The 22,421-nt window shown below is 37.7% G+C and overlaps 1 protein-coding gene across 1 annotated transcript in view; it reads right to left on the bottom strand.

Annotated features, from left to right (window-relative positions):
- Positions 1-892: 892 nt before the first annotated feature.
- The window catches only part of ARHGAP42 (Rho GTPase activating protein 42), a 309,626-nt gene continuing 288,097 nt past the window's right edge, over positions 893-22,421 (bottom strand). The window contains exons 18-24 of the mRNA XM_050758883.1: positions 21,813-21,972; positions 20,498-20,642; positions 18,709-19,089; positions 18,174-18,330; positions 16,110-16,172; positions 7,248-7,327; positions 893-6,132 (exon numbers count right to left, since the gene is read on the bottom strand). Coding sequence (XP_050614840.1) covers positions 6,044-6,132; positions 7,248-7,327; positions 16,110-16,172; positions 18,174-18,330; positions 18,709-19,089; positions 20,498-20,642; positions 21,813-21,972 — 1,075 coding nt within the window. The 3' untranslated portion in view covers positions 893-6,043. The remainder of the gene's footprint in view (positions 6,133-7,247; positions 7,328-16,109; positions 16,173-18,173; positions 18,331-18,708; positions 19,090-20,497; positions 20,643-21,812; positions 21,973-22,421) is intronic.

Below are 22,421 nucleotides of genomic sequence, written 5' to 3'. Positions count from 1 at the left end.
AAATAAAATTTATTGTCATTGATATCCATGTGGATTCATGGATATTCATTTTGTACTTTGTTTTATAAGCCAATCATTCAATACTGCATTATTTTGTTGCTCAAATCATTCTAGCTTTGGCCACTGGAAGCTAATTCATTTTTAATTCTAAAATATCAGTTATAGGGGATTCCAGGCCAACATTTTTAACCAACATTCTTAAACAGTAGCTCATCTACAATAATCTATAATATCTAACCTAACAGTCCATTCCTGCTTAACTATACTGGCGTTAACATTAATCCTTATAACTTACCAGGTGTTGTGTCATCACTTTATCTCTTTTCCTCTGATATTGATGAAAACTACAACCTATGTGAGCAAGCCAGGTTGTCCAATGGTCAACCTGTGAGGCTTAGTTTTGGCAAAGTGATTTGCTGCACTCTGATAATCTATGGAGCAATGCAAAAGAAATACACGATTCTCTTTTTTTGATGCAGTGAAACAAAGTTTTACCTAGAAGTCAAGTCATGACCAAGAGGGTCATAAAACTAATAAAAATGGATGGGAAGAATTTGTACGCTGATATTTCATTCATAGTACACTTGGAAACTTTTACAAACATATATTTTCAGGTAAGCTTGTGTGCTTGTTCTATTTAGTATTTTGCATATCACCCATTTCCCTCTCCCCTTGGTGGATATCTGCATTATTAATAGGTTATCAACATTAACATTTTCCAAAGCTTGCAGAATACCAATTTGTGAGGAGAAGGTCACCAAATTCTGCTATGATTTAGCCATATCAAAGTGATCACTCACAGTACCAGAAACCTTGTTTTTTCTCTACATAAAGCCAAGAGGATTGCCCTCCAACACAGTGGGTCTTCAAGTACAAAGACTAAATTAAAATGTGCTTACAAAGTTTATTTTTAAAGTAATTTAAAACACAGTGTAACCATACATTAAAAATATTGTGGCAATTCAGATTAGGAATAAACATGAAGTTATTTACATGTTGGCACATGTACGTGTGTATATATACACAAAGTGCAGATAAATACAGAAATACTACAAAATAAACAAAAAATTCAATGATAATTTATGGACAATCACTTTTATATTTATTACTTAATTTGTCATGTTTATGACTGCAAAGAAGCTCCTAGTACTGAAATATAATATCTAAACATCTGACTTTTATATAAACTACAGTATCTCAAATTTTAACAGTATATAAATAGGATTCTGAATTAAAAACCCAGGTGTCTTCCCTGCCAAATTCCCTATTTGTTAAGGTTTCAGCTCAGAAATCAAGGACTCTGAAAATCCCAACCTTTGTTATGTGGTGGTATCTTGGATTTTAAGTATAAACCATGAGCAGACAGTGTTCTTAGACCAGTTCTTGTGGGGATCATTCTCTGCAAAAAGGAGGCAGTTGAGGGTACACTGACAGATATAAAACCTCAAAAATGCTGCCATATAGAGATTAAAAGTGTGCGTTTTATATATATATGTATATGTAGCCATATATTTTTATATAAAATGCATTTTTATATAAAATGCACATTTTTAATCTATAAAACTGAGTAAATTCAAGGCAAAATTGAGTTGCTGTCAACTCTGGATGCAAAAACACCATGGGAAACACTGGGGAAAGATGGCAGATGGTCCAAAGGGGAGAAAGTGGTTAGCCTACTGAGGAGGTTTTGACACCTTCAGCCCCTGCCTCCTCCAACACTTTAGTTTCCCAAGTAGCCCTGTACACAAGCATCTTGAATGGTGGAGAATCTTTATGATGGCAATAAATGAAAATGATCTCCACCTTTTGGGACTCTTCAGTAAGTGCACAGACTCCATTTCTCTACACAGCACCAAGAAAAATTCACACTGAACTTGGCATCTCTCTCATGAATGCCAAGAGGTAAAGGAATGACGGGCTGGGCTCCCTAAACCATAGAATACCTTTTAAACATTGGTCTAGGACATGCAGATCAATTTTCTGCCAATGGCTTACTGTGAATGCTGTCAACATTCTTATGTAAGACTCTTTATTTAAAACAGTGAGTGCAGCTGCCCTCAAAAAATAAAAAATCCAATTTATTGATTTGATCCTCTAAAAATCCACATCATTCATAAACCTGAGTTTTCCGAAGGTTATTACCAAGTGGAACCAGCACATTTTGAAGCAGGGGGATAATGGTGACAATGAGGGATACAGTGTATGTGTTCAGGAAATTGAGACTAGTTGATGAATACTCGATATTTGTATCTGTGAATCAACAGGAGACAGGCAGGACACAGACTGTTCAGAAAATTATCTTTGTTTCTTAAAAGTGTTTTGATTTTGGAAGGTTAACAAAAAAGGGTAGGAGGCAAAGTTAAGTAGCAATGTCTACCCTATGGGGAAACCTTTAGTCAAGAGGGAAGTAACTTCTGGACAAGAGTCAAGCCTCTGTTCTTTTTCGTGAACTGACCAGGAGATATGATTTCAGGGTCCTACGCAGTGATGCGAGGTCATGCTAGCAGCTGTGAATTACAAATGTATCACAAAACCAAAGAACAAAATCTGTTCCCTAAATTGGTCTGCCTCTGGCTTTAGTGAAAGTATAAGTCTAGCTGGGGTTCTAAATGCTAAATAAAGCATCTTGAATACATAATTTAACGTATTAGTACAATTTGAAATGGCTTGAGGGAAAGCTCTGAGAGACTCTTCTCAACCGAAACCACATGAATAATGCCCTTTTTGACACAGACCAGAAGAATGGTGCTAGGAGTGAGAAGGTGAGCAGGGTACACCAGATTATGGTAAGAAATCTGTTTGCCTCACAACATAGTGAATTTTTAAGAAGGATGCCACATTATATAAAGCTAATTATCATAGAATAATAATAAAAGTCATATGTATCTTTATTTTTCCTACTTGGAAACCTAGATAATTTGGGGTTTTAAGGCACACTTTTTTTCCCCCACTATCTCTGAAAACAGTCAGCAGACAAATCATTGTTGAGAAACCTGGTTGTGTTCATGCAAGTTACAAAGCACAGGCAACCCACGCAACAAGCAAAACCACTCACATCAAACAAGGAGAAATGCGCTTCCTCATACTTCATGAACGTTACAGGAATACAAAGATGATTTTACTCTTCAGATATTTACACATAACACAACAGAAAAATCCTTCAGTTGACTTAGTTTCCATAAACTTGGTAGCGTTATGGCAAAACAAAAGAGTCATCTGTGAAATACATAAATGTTTTGTACTGAGGGATATTTTCACATAACACAGGAGATGATGAACTTAAATTTAGACCCCCTCAATCTCATTGTCATACTGATTATACTGTAAGCAGTGATTGGGATGCACAGGTTGCATGTTTCGAAGGTATGGATGTGGCAATTCTAATGTATCTTCACATTGTTTCTGAAAAGCTAAGGTTTTGTTATTGAACTACTATTAGAAGTTGAATGTGATCCTCTTCCAATGTCTGGCATTGCCTTCTTGTGGAATTAACATTCTGTGTGATTTAGAGTACATGTCCTGACTTTCTCAATGCTCATAAATACCTTATCTGTAGGAAACTTACTTTAAGGGAAAAGCAGCTTCCGCCTATCTCCAGTATATGACCATGACTTGCTCACACATATAATCCATTATGAAAGAAAAAGAGCCATCCTCACAAATCTGGAAGATTAAAACTTCAAGCACAAGCACAACTTGAATCAGTGCTTCTGTAGCTTGTTTCAGCAAAGGGACCATAGCCAGTACTGCGGCTGCAACATATATGTCTTGCCATCAGATACAGGAGTTAGGCTTCATATCCACATCCTATGCAGTAAAAAAGCTTTAAACCTGAATGGAACATCCGTAGAATTAGCTTTCGACAACTCAGAAGCAGGAACACTTTGGTCTGTGTTCGAATAAAATGAAGGCTGAGATTTTCTTTATGCAGCAGCGGGAGGAGTAGGATTCTGAATCTCTCTTTGGAGTCAAGTTGGTCTTTGAAAGAAAACCAATTTGCTTTTAAGAGATTCTAATCTAGCAGGATACCAGATGATGGCAAGCATGCTTAAACCAAGGGTGCCGTATAGACTAAGGGACTGGTACATTGGAAATTACCTTCTGTTCCAGCAGAGGGCAATTAGAGTGTCAGCAATGCTGTTATTACTACTAAGGTCACCAAGGACCTAGACCTAGCAGATCCAGCAACACACGGTATTACAGTGTGCAGAGGTCAACAGTGAGAGGTAAAAGAAAAAGATAGTCTTTCATCAAACTTTTACATTACATTGCTAATTTTTATTACAGAATACTTTTCATTCTTTTATTTTGATTCACTGATATTTATTCCTGATTCTGACTCTGCCAATGGTTATTCTCTCTACTTGTTAATTCTAATCTTATTCTTTTTATTTGTAAAAGCATAACTTTTCTGAGGCATAGTTGTGTGTGTATATGCATATTTAACCTACTAATTCTAGAAACATTAATTTAAAGTAGAAGAGATCGAGATTACAGATTATAATCGCATGTAAAGAGTTTTATACAGTGAATACCTGAGAGTCTGCACAGTGGGGAACTCTGAAGTAATATGATGTAAGTAATATGAAGTAAGATGTCAAGAACAAGCAGGTCAGGACTGTGGCACTCAAAGGTCAGGTAACCAGCTTTTCAGGATCTTGAGAAGAAAGGCTCTTTGCCACATATAGATATTATATTTATAGAAATAATATATTAGAATTATTGAAATAGAAATATAGAATTAATGGTTCGTGCATGACCAGATGCTGATATATATATAAGTGGACAGTAAATATCTATTACTATGCTCTACAAATTGACTGAAATTGCTAATAAAGACTGTAAACTAAAAGGCACAGAAGAAAATCATGGACAGATTTTATTTCTGCTAAAGATGACAAAACAATTTCAACCTCTGTGGTTCAAAATAATTTAAGGATCTTGTACCTTTGTGTTTATTTTCTGTTTCAACTAAGGATAGACTTCAGAAGGCATAGTTTCCATTTTCAAACATCTTTTTCATTTGTAGGAGAACATTTCAAAAGTCCAAATTAAATTATCATTAAAATATTTTGACCCTTTACAATCTTCCAAGTGGAAGTGAAGTTGTACGCCTTGATACTCTAGTTTTACAGTTTTCCCATGATTGGTAAATATTCTTCTGTGATGTCACTACAATGCTACTGGTAGAAAATATGTGCATATAATTTATCAGTATATTTTAATGTAAAATTTTATAAAACTCTCAAAGTTATGAAGATAGTTTTATACACCCTCTAAACTAGGGGTCAGCAAACTATAACCCATGAGCCAAATTTAACCCACCACAAAAATATTTGCTATCAGGCCTTTACAGAAAAAGTTCGCTGATCCCTGTGCTAAACCAATGGAAGGTGTCTGGAATTATGGACAGATTGTTTACAGTGGAGTCAGTGTATGACTTAGTTTTACTTGCTTTATAGATACCATATACATTATTGCTTTTGAATATTATCATCTACTTGGAAAACAAATAAAGTTATATTAAAGACTTACATCCTTGAAATGTTTAGGACCAGCAAAACAATCATATATAAAAGCAGTATATTTCTAAGAAAAAAAAAACAATAAATGAACAATTTAAATTACATTTTTAACTAACAATTTCAGAGATCCTCAGAGAACGCCAGGCAGTAAAGGACAGATCTCAAAATCCATATAGCAGATTCTGGTTTCCAAATTTCTGGGATATAGTATTTAATATAGTATTTGAAACTCTACAATTGCTATGGAAGAGACATTGTGGAGAGTTACATATTATCCAAAAATACATTTTTCAGAAGCAAGATATTTTAAAGTAAGAAACCAACCAAAAAAGAATGGCCAACGATTTAAATCTTTTTTTCCATTAATAAGGAGCTACATAGTCTGCTGGTGAAGAACTTGATAGAAATGGACTGTTTTCACTTAGTGGGCTGATCCCTGTGTATCTGTGTCAGATAAAATCATAGCACTTATTCGTTACCATGGATACCATGAAGATACTGCCATCCACTAAATCGTATTAGAGGAAGACAACATAATTTTCTGGAACTAGTCCCGTTTTGCCTTCATAAGTTGCCTTTAACCATCCTGGTTCCACTGATGGGTACACTGGCAAAATAAACAAATAAATAGCACTCGGTCAACATTTGTGTCAAATAATTATATAAACAGATGGGTTAAAGTCCCACATCAGATTGTACGCACACAGTCAGTCCTCAATATCTGTGGGAGATTAGTTCCAGGACCCCTTGTGGATACCAGACACTGCGGATGCTCATGTCCCTGATATAAAATGATGTAATATTTGCATATACCCTAGGGACATCCTCCTGTATGCTTTAAATCATTTCTAGATTACTTGTAATACCTTTCACAATGTAAAAACTATGTAAATAGTTGCTATACTATATATATTTAAACTTTGTATTACTATTTATCTATTTATTTTCCAACCTTTTTGATCCATAGTTGGTTAAATTGTGCATGCAGAACTCCTGGAATATACAGGGCCAACTATACACTCAACTTAAATGTCCAAACAAAACAATGTCACAGCCCTTCAAAGTTGGAATGTCCTTTGCATTCACATAGTCAAATGAAACAATCTCTCCCTCTCATACACACATGTACAAACAGACACATACACACAAATGCCTGCAGGGGAGGAATGAATCCAGAGGGAATTTAAAAATTTTTTATTTATTTTTATTTTTATTTTTTTGAGACAGAGTCTTGCTCTGTCGCCAGGCTGGAGTGCGGTGGCGCGATCTTGGCTCACTGCAACCTCCACCTCCTGGGTTCAAGCAATTCTGCCTCACCCTCCCGAGTAGCTGGGACTACAGGCGCCCGCCACCTCGCCCGGCTAGTTTTTTGTATTTTTTAGTAGAGACGAGGTTTTACTATGTTGGCCAGGCTGGTCTCAATATCTTGACCTCATGATCCGCCTGCCTTGGCCTTCCAAAGTGCTGGGATTACAGGCGTGAGTCACCGTGCCCAGCCTATTTATTTATTTTTTTGTGGGTTGGGCTGGGCTTACCCTCCTAAGCAGCTGGGACTACAAATGCACATCAAAGAGGGATTTGATGTGTTCATGCATGCCCGTCATGACAGGCAGGACTTGGGATAGAATCTGAGGCTTCTGGCTTCTACTTGAGACTCATACCACCATGCTATTCCTTCATCCTCCCCATGATGATAAACTTAGAGGGAAGTGACATACTTACCATTAGAAAATATCGCTCCTTGTGGGAAGGAAAGCTCATGGCTGTGCTCTGCTTTACAGGAGTACATGGCTTTGGCTTGGCTGAAAGAGCAAGACAACTTGTCAAAACCTTAACACTCAACCTAAGGACATCTGTATTTAAAACTCTTCTTAAAGAATGCTATTCATTTTTACTTGTCATTGGAACATAATGCGCATAAAGTGCATATATAAGTGTACGTCGGTACTTTTTCCACTCAACACAATCATGTTACCAGATCAAGAAATCAAGGATTACTAGCACACTAGAAACCTTTCTTGTGTTTCTAGGCAATGTTCTCCAGGGTAACCCCTGGCTTATAACAATATAGGTTGGTTTTAGAGACTGCTATTATTTAACTGTTTAATAAGTTGCTAAATAGGCTGTTTTTACAGCTATGTAGAAACTAAGGTTCCTAGGAACCCCAAAGCCTTTTTTTCCCCCACTTTCATGTTCAGACTATCTGAGGTGAGATCCAAAAATTAAAAGGCTTAAAGAATGGTAAGTAAGTTGATTGGGCATGATATAGGAAAAAATAATAGGATAAGTTGATGATAAATGGCAACCAACTATAGCCTCACCATCAGGAAGATGATGGGGACAGGTGAAGGCTTTGTAAACCAGAGTACACCCATCCTTAACAAGAGAAGCCAACCAGTCAGCTCCCAACGTCTGTCGCTATGTGCAGATTCGTGCTCAATATACCCAGATACTCTTTTTTTTCTTTTTTTTCCAAGTGAAGTCAGAATTTAGGAATTATATATGAGATATGATCCAAAAATATTTCAGCCAACACTAGAAAAGAATCATCTGAGGCTGCTAATCAAGGCACCAGGCAGGTCTCCTTTAATCTGCAACATTCAATGACCTTGGTAAGACTTGCAGCTGATCCCAACTCCAAGCACTTACCATCTCTTCCACAACCAGAGTCCAAGACAATAGCGTTTCCAACCTGGTCGGCTGAATGGCTTCCTGGCTTCCTAGAACCTCTATTCCCTTACAATCCATTATCTATAGAGCAGCCAGAGGACAGCTGTAAAATGCCCATCAGATCACACTGCTTCCCTGACAACCCTTCAACTGGCTTCCTACTCTGGCCCACAAACTGTACGCAGTCAGGTGCCGGGTGGTCCCCCTGCCTCTTTGTGTCCCTGCCTCTGCTCACCTACTCGACTCCAGTCACAATGGCCCTCTTTCTTTTCAAACACGCCAAACTCACTCCCACCTCAGGCCAGCTATGTCCACGCCCTGAGATGTTTTCCTCTTGATCTTCACATGGCCATGTCCTTCAAGTTCATCTTAAATTTCAAGAGCTTTGCTGAAGGTCAGGCCTTCTCTGATCATACTCTCTGAAATAGTTGCCCAGGGAACTATCATATCTTCCTGCTTCAAGTCTGCATGGTATTGGTATCCGGTATTTTGTTATTATTGCTGATATTTTTATCTTCTCCCCTAGATAGAATGGAATCTCCACGAACAATGTCTGATGCTTAGTAGTAACTCAGTAAATGTTAGCTAAATGAATGAGTAAGAAAAAGGAAAGATGTTCTGGGTTCATTTTCTATATGATGAGTCTTTTTAAAGATTCAGGGCACCTTATCTATCCTCCTTGGGGTCCCAGCACTATACCTGCAAGGCAGCAGTATTTGCCTTCACAGCTCTCCCAAAGCAGCAGCATTACATTATAATTTCATTTCCCTGTTGGAGCTCAACCATGGGTCTTAACCCTACACTTCCAGAATGAGGTCCAGCCATTTAAACTGGGGTTCCCAAAGACTATCTGAAGATTGGAAAGTGTAGAGAGGAAAATTCTGGACCTGCCTCCAGTCTTTTCATCAGAGGTGATGCTCAGGCTGTACTTTCAGACAGCTTGCTAGCAGGGCAGCTTTGGGAATGACCCTGAGCCCACACAGCACAACGTCCCAGTGAAACATGGTCTAAGGAAGAACTGAAGAAGTAGAGGCACTCAGAGAAGGATAGGACTTTAAAGAACTGTGTGTGTGCACGTGAACACATGCATGTGGGTGTGCTAGTTGCATATAGGTGGGAAGTGAGAACATTATCAGGTTCTGAAGACTTCTAAGAATCAGACTATGGTAGGCTCAAGTAGAATATAAATGTTTTCCCTATAAATCTTCTAGCCAACTATAACCATTTGATTTGATCAGGATATTACTGAGGACTGCAGAACCATTTTCCTAAAAAAAAGGAAAGATTTTTGCGAAAAAATCACATTTTCTAATAGCAACAGCTTCCTCCAGTAAACAGTAAGTCCATCTTTCTTTGAATCATTAAGATAAATTATAAAGAGATGTATAAGGAAACAAACTCCAAAGTTGTAGAGGTGATTACAATATTCCTTACAATGGCCTAATTTTCAAAACTGTACTTTAAAATGTACCCCAAATCTTGTAATTAATATTTTAGACATATATGGTCTCCTTTTTTGTATTTATAGTATTCTATGGGACTGGTTGAGGGAGGGGAAAAGCATACAGAATAATTATTATCACTAAATAAAGACATACATATTGTTAAATACATCAAAACCACACAGCACAAAATACTACCTGTCATGACTTTTCAATTATCTGTGCACTGACTAGACGGAATTTTCTTCTGCTGAGAGCTATAACTGCAGGTGTTAACTCTGCAGAGAGCTTTGATGATTTAATGTAGACTCTGTAACAGTGAAGTTTCCTCAGGTGCTAATGCTTCCTCTTTTACTGTCTTGGTGGATTGAAGAGGATGTGAAAATAACACTGTCACCTACTGTCTCTCTCCAGAAGATTCTAATCTCTCTTTGAAAAAGATTTTGAAAATCCTGCCTCTTACTGCTTGGGAGAGTGAGGTAACGGCACAGTCCTGAAAGCCATTTCTTCTTATCACTGGGAAAATCATCTGCCCACAAGCCTCATTCCTCATGCTAAATGCCGCCTAATGCATTTAATGAATAAACTTACAAAAGTTTGACTGGGTCAGTGTGCAAAATTTACCAATGCTTATCTTAAACATAAGAGAAATTTTAAAAATTCACCAAAATTGATACAATGTCTTCCGGAGGCCTGTTTAACAATGAGAAATACACATATTTTGTATGCTATTGACAGTTTCACTTCTGAAGGGAGTAGGAGTGCACAGAGGTAGAAAGATACTAAAGCAATACTATATATAAAACTGGAAATTTAAAAAAATCACAACAATCTTAAGTATTCATCAGCAGAGAACTTAAAAAATAAATTAGAGCACACCAATCTAGTGAAGTATTATGCAGCAACTATAGATAATGCTATTGAAGAACTCATGCTATGAAACGATGCTAATGCGTAAGACAAAAAGTTTACACATTTGTTCTTGGCAAGAATCCTAAATTGCCCATGACAGTTTACCAAGAAACACTGCATTTGTTTCTTGGGCACTAGTTGGGGATTTTTTTCTTTCTTTTTCTTTTTTTTTTTTTTTTTTTGAGATAGGGTCTCACTCCATTGCTCAGGCCAATCAAGGCTCACTGCAGTCTTGACTTCCTGACCTCAGGCGATCTTCCCATCTTAGCCTCCCAGGTAGCGGGGACTATTAGGTGCACACCACTGTGACAATTAATGTTCTGTATTTTTTGTAGAGACAGGGTTTCAAATTCCTGGGCTCAAGTGGTCCACCCGCCTTGGCCTCCCAAAGTGCTGGGATTACAGGAGTGAGCCACTGTGCCCAGCCTAGATGCAGATTTCTTAACATTAATTACATGTTCTTTTCATAGATTTTTTTTCCAACAAATACTGGCATTTCCAGCTTAAATATCTAATAATACTGAACGCCTCAATGCTAAGAACTTCCACCTGAGCCTGTACAGTTAAAGCTGCTTGTGTCAAAGACATGCATATTGCAACTCCATTGAAAATGAAGTGAAAAAGTGAGTAACAAAGTATTTTTTACGTTAAAAATGTATATTTTATTTACTCATTCAACAAGCATCTATTGTGTGTTGGGCACTATGATAGCAACAATACAGTGAACTCCTCTATCCTCCCCACATCCCCACCCATGTGTCCTTTTCTGTGTGTTTATCACGGAGGAGTAGTTTTCAAAAGCGTGGTCAAGAGAATCTGTGGATGGGACATAGAGGGGCAGGCAGGAGCCTAAGATATCATTGCTCTGAAGCTAATGGAATGTATATGACAATTCATTTATTTTGTATTATGTCAGGTATTAAAGATATTTGAAAAAATGTAAAACAGTTCAACTCTTTTGGAAAATATCATTTTTCATCAAAATTATGTTATTTGTGCTAATATGTAATAGGCTTATTCTTATTTTCAATAAATACATATTTTAAAATGTTCTGTTTGAATTTCTAATACAGTAAATATCAATAAATATAATCCATAAAAACAGAAGCCCTTTGGGGATCCTTCATGATCTTTTAAGTTTATAAAGGTGTTGTGAGATCAGGAAGTTTGAGAGCCACTGCCACAGATGAGATTAGAAGGCTGTGCACCAAATTTTAACAGTTTTCTTCAGGTGATGAAATTATAAGTGGTTTTAACATGCTTCTTCATTAGTTTTCACATTTTCTAAAGGAAAATCATTAAATTATTATTTTAAACATCACAATTTTTTTTTTTTTTTGCTTATATGTGTTATGGTGATTTCTGCATCTTGTGTGTGTCTTACATATGTAACTGTGCTCTAAACCAGTGATCTATAGCCTTATAAAAACTCAAACTCACTGGGCAAGAAAACTTTGTTGAGCTTTTTGTCCTTTGTAATTTTAAGCAAAATATTTGTCTTTTAAAATTTGACAACAGAAACATTTGATTATTTATAATGAACCAGACACTCAATTCTCAATCTGTGCTTTTAATTCTCAATTCAACCTTCAAAGCATATTTGTATCGACTGCCTGATTATACTACTGTAAAGTGGATCTCTGCTCTGAGTATAACTGAGACCCAGGTGAAGGTTTTAAGGATACTATTTTCCATATGCCTTTATAATGGTAAGACACAGCCTAGTGACATTTGGCTCTTAAAGGGATTTTATAGGTTAAGGAAAACAATTGTAAATAACCAATGTGTGCTTAGGGCTGTGCCGGGCACTATGACATTTTTCTCTATTCTAAAGGTTCTCAAACTTTCAAGTACATAAGAATCACTTGGGGAGGCTGACAAAAATGCAGCTTCCCAAGGCCTCAGTCTTGGATATTGTGGTTCATAAGGTCTATGGTAAAACCCTGGAATCTTCATTTTAACAAGTCTTGCAGCATGGCCCCTCCCATTCCAGTGAACTTGCTTTCTTACTGATCTCCAGTGATGTCTTAGGAGTTAAAACCAGTGTCCTCTCCTGATCTCCTAAATCATTTTTTTTTGCAGCTTCTACCACTGTTGGCCAAGCTTTCTCATCCTGTCCATTCTTCTTTTTCTGAACCTTAAATAAAACCATTCCCCAAAGACCAATGCTTGGCCATTTGTTCTTTTTCATTTAGTAAGCCCCCCTTGCTAGGTACCCTCACCTTCACCTATACAGTGTAATTGCTGTGTAGAAGTTTCTTAAATGGCATCAAACTCCATGCTCGCTCCTGGTTCCAGCTGCATCTTTCTAACTGCCTCTCATTGGCCCTCACAGCCTCCTCAAACCCTATGGCCAAAATTTTCCCTTCCTCCTACATACGCACAAGCTAAGATCAGAAGCGAAACCACCATTCTTTCCAACACTGTCTCAGAGACTTGGAAACTTCTTTTCCTGTCCCTTACTCCTAGTATCAAAACAGTAGCCCAATCCTGATCCTATCCATAAAAATCTCCTTAGAGCTTTTCATCCCTTTTCTACTCTCCTGATTCAGGCCTTTTAAATCTTTTTTTTTTTTTTTTTTTTTTTTTTTTTTTGAGACAGAGTCTCGCTCTGTGGCCTAGGCTGGAGTGCAGTGGCGCCATCTCGGATATCGGCTCACCGCAAGCTCCACCTCCCGGGCCGACGCCATTCTCCTGCCTCAGCCTCCCGAGTAGCTGGGACTACAGGCGCCCGCCACTGCACCCAGCTAATTTTTTTGTATTTTTAGTAGAGATGGGGTTTCACCATATTAGCCAGGATGGTCTCGATCTCCTGACCTTGTGATCCACCCGCCTCAGCCTCCCAAAGTGCTGGGATTACAGGCGTGAGCCACCGCGCCCGGCTAGGCCTTTTAAATCTTACCAGTTCCATCCTAAATGGTTGACTGTTCTCTCCCCATCACAACCCCCTGGAAAATGATCTGTTCCGGTGCATCACTGATTAGATCACTCATGTGTTCAATGACCTGCAGTGCCTGCGGCAATGCCAGAGGGGTTACTTTTCTGTTGCTTGAGGCCATCCACTAAAATCTCCCAACTGGTCTCTTCCCCAAATATGGCTAGTCTTCCTGCTGCCTCTACTCTTTCTATCTCTTTCAAGGTCTAATTCAAGGGTAACCTTGAGCTCCTTAGGAAAATAACAATGAGACAGGCATTGCAGAGGGTCTGGGAAATTCCCTCAACTTCTGAGTTGTTCAGTTTTATTTAAGTGTACAAAAGAATATCAGGTTAAGAGTTAGTGTTTAAATACTACTAATATATTAATCAGAGGCTTGAGTGTCTTAGGCAAGCCGTTTCAACAATAATTATAATAATAGTTATTAATGTAGAAACCATCTACAGAGCACCTGTCATGTTCAAACACAGTATTGCGTACATTCCCAACAATGTGGCAAGCTGAGAATTATGATCTTCATTGTATGGATAAAGAAAATAGATTCCCCAAAATTGCTAACTCTGAGGTTACATGAACTAGAAAGTGGTGAACTAAAAATTTGAACTAGGGTCTGTCTGACCTAAAGTTCATTCATGTTCCCCTGTGCCTATCTCAGTGAAAAGTTATGACACAAATCGCAAGTATTGTGAACTGACAGACTGTGACTCTGAAGGTAGAGCTGAGTGAGCTCTAAGTTTACGTTGATGCCCATTAAAAGTTGATTCAGAGTATTCAGAATGTAAAAACATATTAAAGAAGTATGAATTGGCTAGGCACAGTGGCTCACGCCTGTAATCCCAGCACTTTGGGAGGCTGAGGCGGGTGGATCACCTGAGGTCAGGAGTTCAAGACCAGCCTTGCCAACCTGGTAAACTCCGTCTCTACTAAAATTACAAAAATTAGCTGGGCATGATGGTGGATGCCTGTAGTCTCAGCTACTCAGGAGGCTGAGGCAGGAGAATCACTTGAACTTGGGAGGCAGAGGTTTCAGTGAGCCAAGATCGCACCACTGCACTCCAGCCTGATGACAGAGTGAGACTCTGTCTCAAAAAAACAAAAGAAGAAGAAAAAGAAGAAGTATGATTTGACTGTTGAACATCTGAGTATATTTTTATTATATGACGGCTTTCTGATTTACTTCATCCATAGATTGTTTTCTTAAAGCTCTATGGGGATTACCTCTTTGATTATGATTACTTGAGTTTTTACTTAACAGGCTGACTTTTTAGAGCTTTCTAATAAAAGGGCTCCATCTAGTGAGCAATTCAACTATGTAGCATAACAGAAGAAGTAGCAAGGTTAAATCCCTTACACCAAGGCCTAAAAATCAAGACAATCTCAGAGCAATGATGTCCGCTGTGACATGCATGGGGCTTAGTTTTCACCATGCCTTGGTCAAAAGGAAGAAGATAAAGTCGCTGCTGACAGAGCTAAAGTGCATGTGCTCTTGGCTCAGCTATTTAAATACTAGGCACTGACCATTATTCTAGGAAGAGACCCAAGTGGCTCTACTCCATGCAGTTAAAAAAACCTAATACCTGAGGGCCCTCCCTGGGCTTCGAACAAAATCAAAAAGAGTTTGAAGGTTATTGTTATCCTTAATAACTATCCCATGCTCAGTACTGTATAGGTACTTCATAAATGTTTGCTGAAAAAGTCCACATACTTTTACAGGTTGATAAAAATTCTTTGGTTAAATAACTTTTAGAGGAACTATACAACTTTTAGAGGAACTACACAACAACTATACAACAATATCTGTGATTCCTTTACTTCACAGCCTCAATTAGCCAGACATGGGAGGCTCAAAAATGTCCTGGTATATCTAAAGGAAAAATCAAGGTTTGTTATTCAAGTTCTCTCATTTATATGCTCTTTCAACAATAGGCATTGTGTGTCTCCTACCCGTACTAGCAGCTGATAGTAAAAAAATAATAATAATGAAAAGCCCCTGCCTTTATGAAATTCCATTATTCATATTAAAAACCAAAGCCCAGATCAGGAGAATAAATTTGAAAGCAAGAAGAGTAAAGCGGGAACTTTAGAAGCAAGCACATTAGTAGAAGCAGGATGTAACAACTCATATCCTTTTAATAATGGAACGCAATGTAAAATCTGAGAACCCCTAATGAAATTATGTACTCTAAAAACAAAGTCTCCCTGGGCAATTAACTCTACAACATCTCAGTGGTCCTTAAGAATAACCATATTTTTCAATGGATGTCCATGATGATTCCTCCCGAAAGATATATAACTTTCAAAAATCAAGAACATGCTTTTGAAAAGTGTTCCTAAAATGATTGCCATCAAAGATGTATACAGGATTATAGCAATTTTTATCTTCTAGGAAATGTGTGTGTTTAGAGCCCTTCTTCTGTGAAGATTTCAGCAAATGAGACATCACTATCACAATCTGAGATGAAAATGCTGTTTACAGACATGACTTCCTGTGAAGGGCCAGTGGACTTAAATTTGACCATCTGCATAACGGGAGAGGCGGAGCTGTCAGAGAGAGTGTCATGTCAATACAAAGCAACAATGTCACCCCTTTTTTTTTAGATGCATTTAAGGGTTTTGAGAACTTACCGCCCAGAAGAAACCGGCTTAGGTGAACCCACATTTTCAAAGAGTTGAGCTTTTGCTGCCACTCTGAAAAATGATTTAAAATGCAAGTTTTATGAAGTCAATCACACTCATTCTGCTCAAAGTGAAATTCAGGATTACCAGTTAAACAAGACAAAAAATGGTTGTCAACCATTGCCAAAATTGGAAGGGAATTTTAATTGTTTTAACCTTTAATGTCAATGAGACTTTTAGATCTAAGCTCCAGCTTACAGAGTACCAGACTGTAATAAACCTACAGCTACTTCCTCTGGGGATCTCACTGTCCTCATCCTTTTTATCTCAGAAAACCATGGGAGCAGTAAAAGGAACATTTTCTGTCTATTCTGCTCCCAGCAGCACCTTATTGACTCCTGTGGAGCCACAAGTGAAGATGCAAAGAATCAAATCAACATGACAAAAGCTCTGTTGTTCATTCTTTTAGTTAAGAAAACACTAATTATAACACTATTGATGTATTTTTTTATATGTGAACATATGTCTGTAAAGTGAAAAGGGCAAACTCTGAAAATATAGCCAATAAACAAATCTGTGATTTCCCTCTTGTTTCAAATCATGAAGGGTAAGGCAGACAGGATACGTTCTAATTGTACAGGTAAGACTATCGGGTATGACTGAAAAGAATTGAAAGAGTTTCTATATTTCCTGGAAGACTCTCTAAAATTCCTTGATATTCTAAGCTAGATTAAAAAAAAAAATCTATCTTATTTCTTTAATTGACAAACTCTTCTCCCAGAGCCAAGTCATTTGATTATCTCAAAGATCATTTTACATCTAATATAGAACACACACTTTTCTCATTTGAATTTCTACTTTATCCTTACAATCACAAACAGAAGCTCTTCTCTTTCCTCCACAAAGAATGGAGTTTATATTCTCTCATCTTCCCTGATATATTGGCTTAACATTTCTTTCCCTTAATGGGTAGAACTACACACAGTGGGGAGCAGACACATTGACAAATATATTCGCCTATACCACTGTAACTGGATTTCCAACCAAACGAGATAGCGTACATTGAACATGCTCTGCGACCAAAAGGTTCTTGTCAGAGAAAAGGATGAACTAATGAATTTATGACATAGTTCCTATAGAAACAGGCTTAGTAAAATGTCTTACTGGACTTTTAATGAATAATTAAAATGTCAGGAAGAATGCCATCATGTTAAAAATGGAGATGGTAAAACAGAAGGAGCACCGAATTGAAGTCAGAGAACCCTAGGTTGGAAACGGTAGAAAGCATCAGTTCTCATCATCTCTAAAGTGTGGTTTATACTACCCATTTCAAAAGGACACTGCAGACCTTAAAAGAGATAACTCATGTAAAGACATCCAGTAATGGCTCAGATGGCATTAGGAAATTCTCAGCAAATGTCAGGAAAACAAAATGAAAGGGAGAGAAACTTTTTATTTCCAGATTTTGCTTACTTGTTTAGCCAGGTTTCCATTGTTCGTCTTCACCCACTTTCTATTCATGTCTATGTACCCTTCTCCTATCAGCCTTACCACTTCTGCATCATTTCCTTTGATGAGAAGTACCCCCTTTTGCCTTTCGTATTCCTCATTCTCTACTAGCTGGTTTAAATCAGTGAGGACTCAGATATGGGGGTGTAGGATGGAAGGGAGAAAGACACTGCTTTAAAACAGGAGAGCAGGGACCTGGTTTATAGTCAATGCGTGGCAGTCTCTTCAGCTGAGAGATAATGTTTAGCTTTTAACGGGAACACTTTTAGTTCCAAAGCTATAACTACTGTATTATACATCAATTTTCATTTCTTCGAATTAAGTCATAGCTCTGCTTCAAAGGAAAGTGCTTGAAGTGCTGCCCTGTGAGATTCCGTACACATCCAAAGACTTCCATATCACTCATAGAAAAGAATAGAGTCTTACAGAAGTAGACTGTACCCACTCTATAGATAAAGCATTCCCAACATATTCAACTTGTGGAATTCCCAAGAGTTCTTCTGAAACACTCAGCTCCTCTCTGTATCCCTGGGAGACACAGCAAATATACAAAAGCTCACTTACACTGAGCCAGGACGCTGATAGCCATTGCTTGAGGCAGTGTCTAGTCTTAATCTCCTGCACATTTTTGGAGGCAGGTCTGGGTTTGGTGAAGCTTTGGGTGTCTCCTTGGAACCTACAGAATTTAAGCTTTGAATAGATCCACTGTAGCTCTTGTTTCCTAAAAAGAAAGCCCAAGAAAACAGGTAAGGTGCTATTAGACAACATAATAGCAGTAACACAGTACATGTGCATAACAAAAGGAAGCATTTTTCTCTGAGCCCAAATGGGAAGGTACAGAATGTTCTTCGAGCACAGCAACCCATCACTCAGGGAGATCAAAATCTACAGTAATTACAAAGACATCACTTCACAGACACGGAAAGATTCAGGAAAAATGTCACAGTGCCTAGGTTGTAAAATCCAAGCACAGGAACAAAGTAGATAAGCATCATTAGTTTCTCCACCATTAACTTTATCCCCGCTTAACCACGCTAAATAATCCAGCAAAAGGGACATTGAGACAATGACATCTTGTACAAGTTCCATTCTGCCTTACCTTCAGCTGCAGAGATGGATCTGAGAGAAGAAGCAGAAGCTCTTTTCAGTCCTGAAAGCCCATAAGGCCCTTTCTTGACTAGGTCTATGGGTGGGGAAACGTCTCCTGGGCTAGTGACCGAAGCAACACTCTGGCAATCTGATTCTGCATCTGTCTTGGTTGCATCTTCTCTAGAACTTGATTCAGGACTAGTTGTCCAGAGACCAAGGCTTTTCTGTCCATTGGAAGATGATGGGGTTGCAATCCAAGGAATCCCTCCAGATTTCTCCCTGGGCTGGCAGGAAGCTGACTTTGTAGTGCTATTTTGTTCAGAGGAATGAGAAGAGAGTGACTCAATGCTCCCCATAGGTGTGCTGTCTGGGCTGCTGCTATAGGAGTCACCTAAGGAGTAGGAGGGAGAGAGAAAAAAGCAACTGTAACTATCTATTGATAACAGCATCACCAAAACCCTTCTGTTCTCCAACTTACCATGTGTTCTGTGGCCACCTGACCACATTTAAGTGGTAGGCCCCTACCTAGTATGGAGAACTGTCCTCGGTACTGGAGAAAGACTTTAAAATATGCATTTGAACTTGTTGAACGTATTTTTCAATACTATTTCAGGAAGATTATATATGTACCTATGAACTACCTGCCTTTAGGTAATAACTTTACTTCTCGAACTATAAGTGGGTTGACTTGAATTCAGGCAAAATTTGTTTATGAAACAGAATTCAGAAGAGAAATAAGATTCCTTCATGATATTACAAGGAATCAATGAAAGGGGATATAGTAAAAACATATTTCTGCTTTCTTTTACTTTTCTGATCATAAGTGATTGATTCCAAGTCACGAAGTACTCAGCCTTCTTTCATTCAAAGGCACCACCTCAATTTTCAAAGGCTTTTTTCCTTTCCTGCTAAGAATATAGAAATGTAAGAAACTGGCTATTTTGCTGGTTTTATTTTCTAATGTTCCTAAAAGCAAGTTATAAGAAAAATCAGATAAAGTATAATAATACATTCATTCACATATGTCTAAATTAAAAATTAGTAAACTATTTTTAAAAAATTTTTCTGGGTATTTTAAAATAATTGGTATGCATATTTATGGAGAACATGGGATATTTTGATACAGGTGTGCAATGTAAAATAAGCACATCACGGTAATGGAGCATCCACCTCCTCAGGCATTTATCCTTTGAGTTACAAATAATCCAATTACATTCTTTTAGTTATTTTAAAATATATACTTATTATTGACTATTTTCTATTAAATATTGACTGTGGGCAAAAAATTGGAGTGGGGAGTATAAAATAAAATCAGAACGGCCACAGTTTAATGCGTGCCATGGTCTCAAGGTGCCACTCACATCACTGAGGGCTTGGCTCAGAATTGTAAGTTAATGATAATGTGTGTTGTTGCTTTTTATCTTTTCTCTTTCAGACACTGATACCCAAGAGATAATGCTTTGAGAACATAATGTGAAAGGAAGGAAGAAAATGACAGCTTCAGTCAGACTTTATCTTCCTTTCTTCTTTACCACTTTGACAATAGGACAAAACCTGCTACAAAGTAGCACCCAATGTACTTAATCACAGTACATTTTTTCCTTTTGTATCAATAATGAATTTGCTTACCCAAGCAACTGTACAACTATTGACAGAGAATATACAAATGATAAAAGAGGTGGTGTTGGGGAAAGAACATCAGTGTGAACATCTTCTATTTCTACCTAATTACCAATACAGTGAAGTACAGCTGAACTAAAGAATGAAGAAAGCATCTCCCTAAGGCCGGGTGCACTTACTATCAGGTTCAGCCAGGCATGGAGTATACCTCCCTCTGGGCTTCCTAGACCCTGTAGAGAGGCAGATTGCTCGTGTCCTTCGGGATCCAGATCGAGACTGAGGCTGAGGAAGAGGAATGCTTGGGTCTGGAGCAGTATGAAAAATCTACATATAAGAAAAACAGACCATGGTCAATAAAAGGGTGATATTGCCACTGTCATCATAAAATAAGCTTTGAACTATACACTACTTAATCAGCTGCAAAAAATAAGTATGCTGGAGCAATTGTAACTTTTCCATTTATCTGGAGTATTCTTTCTTTCACTGGGTTTTCTTTTTCATTCTCTCCCATTTCCCAAAAGTAAAATTTAGAAGATCTTTCAATAACTTTAAGAAACCTTCCAAATATGAACAAGACATATTGATGGTTTTTATTGTAATATTCTCTTTCCACCTTCATACTCTGAAAAAACATAACCTGAGAGGAACTGAGGCTCATTCTGTATCATTTCTTCCACTGAATGGCTCCTTGCTTCTCAGGAGAAGATGCTACCGTGCTGTTGGCTCTGAGCTGTCAAGGAGTGTGGCAAGCTGCAGGTAAAGGTATGAGCAGAGCTACAGGACACAGCCATGTGCTCTTGCGTTGTGAGAGAGCTTGTGCCCTTAGACACTAAGGGCGTGCTTCTGTGGGTGCTGGGAAGGGACCCAGGGGAGGAGAGGGCCTTAGTCATTCCCTCACAAGGACCAGATCAGAGATAAAAGGATTCCAAATTGTTAGACCTTAATTGGCTCAATTTGCTTAATATTCTAACTAATTCAGCTTTCAAAATTTCCCATTTTCATAGTTATTCTAAGATCTCACTTTTTTCAAGAAATCCTTAGGGACTAGATATAGAGAAGACTTCAAGACTGTTCCCTATATTTTTTTCTTTTGTTTAGTTAGAACATTACCTCTACATAATTAAGAGTTTGATTTCAAAGGGATACAAAGAGAAGCTTAAAATAGACCCAACCACAAAGTGATTTCAAAGTGTTCTCTGCATAGGAGTAATAAACTTACCATACAATGTAAAGAAGAAAACCTTCTGAAGTCAATTATGTAGAAGGAAAGAGAACCATCTAACTGAAGGATTTTGGGAAGCACTTAAAAACTCAACAACAAGGAAAGAAAATTGAAGTCCCCATTAAGAAGTAATTTATACAAAACTTATGAGCTTTTTACATTTTATAGGAATAAATGATTGTCCTGTAAAGTTCATAGATGATACAAGTGCAAAATTCCTTTATAAAAGCAAGATATAAAACTTGACACTTCCACTTGAAAACGCAGCCTACCTTTTCATAGTGCTCTATCAGAATTTCCACCACAATATTCTGAAATTTAATATTCATCATAGCAGCCACAGTTTCTTCCTGTGCTCTCATTAGAGTCGGGCCAAATATGACACCAAGATTTGAGACAGTCATGAGATTTTGTTGGCTGTGTAGTGATACTCTGCAAATAACGAGCAACAAAAATATCTTAAGTTACATGTTTCAAAATTATGAAATAGTCTCTTCTATCAAATTTGTGGTGCAAAAAATGTAAACTATGCCATTATAGGCAAATTGTCCTACTTTTAGCCATTTCCAATTGGCATTTGGAGTATGGCCTAAAAAGATGTAAACAGATAACATTAACTCAAATAAAACATAATTACAGACAAAACAAATTAAAGAAAAAAAAAAACCCTAATTTCCTAAATCAAGTACAATTACCCTAGAAAGATGATCAGCTGCTTGTTATTTTCAACACTACTATACTTCTTTTGGAACAAACAGTTAAGAGTAGACTGGTGGCAATTATATTCAGAGTCACCAAACATTATTGAGAACCTATTGCCAGGAATTTTCATACCTATTATTATATTTAATCTTCCCAGTAAGTCAGACATTCCTATTGTA

Source organism: Macaca thibetana, chromosome 14 (genome assembly GCF_024542745.1).
Source record: "Macaca thibetana thibetana isolate TM-01 chromosome 14, ASM2454274v1, whole genome shotgun sequence".
Lineage (NCBI taxonomy): Eukaryota > Metazoa > Chordata > Mammalia > Primates > Cercopithecidae > Macaca > Macaca thibetana.
The sequence above is the reverse complement of the archived record's forward strand: the minus strand, read 5'-3'. Positions and strand labels throughout refer to the sequence as shown.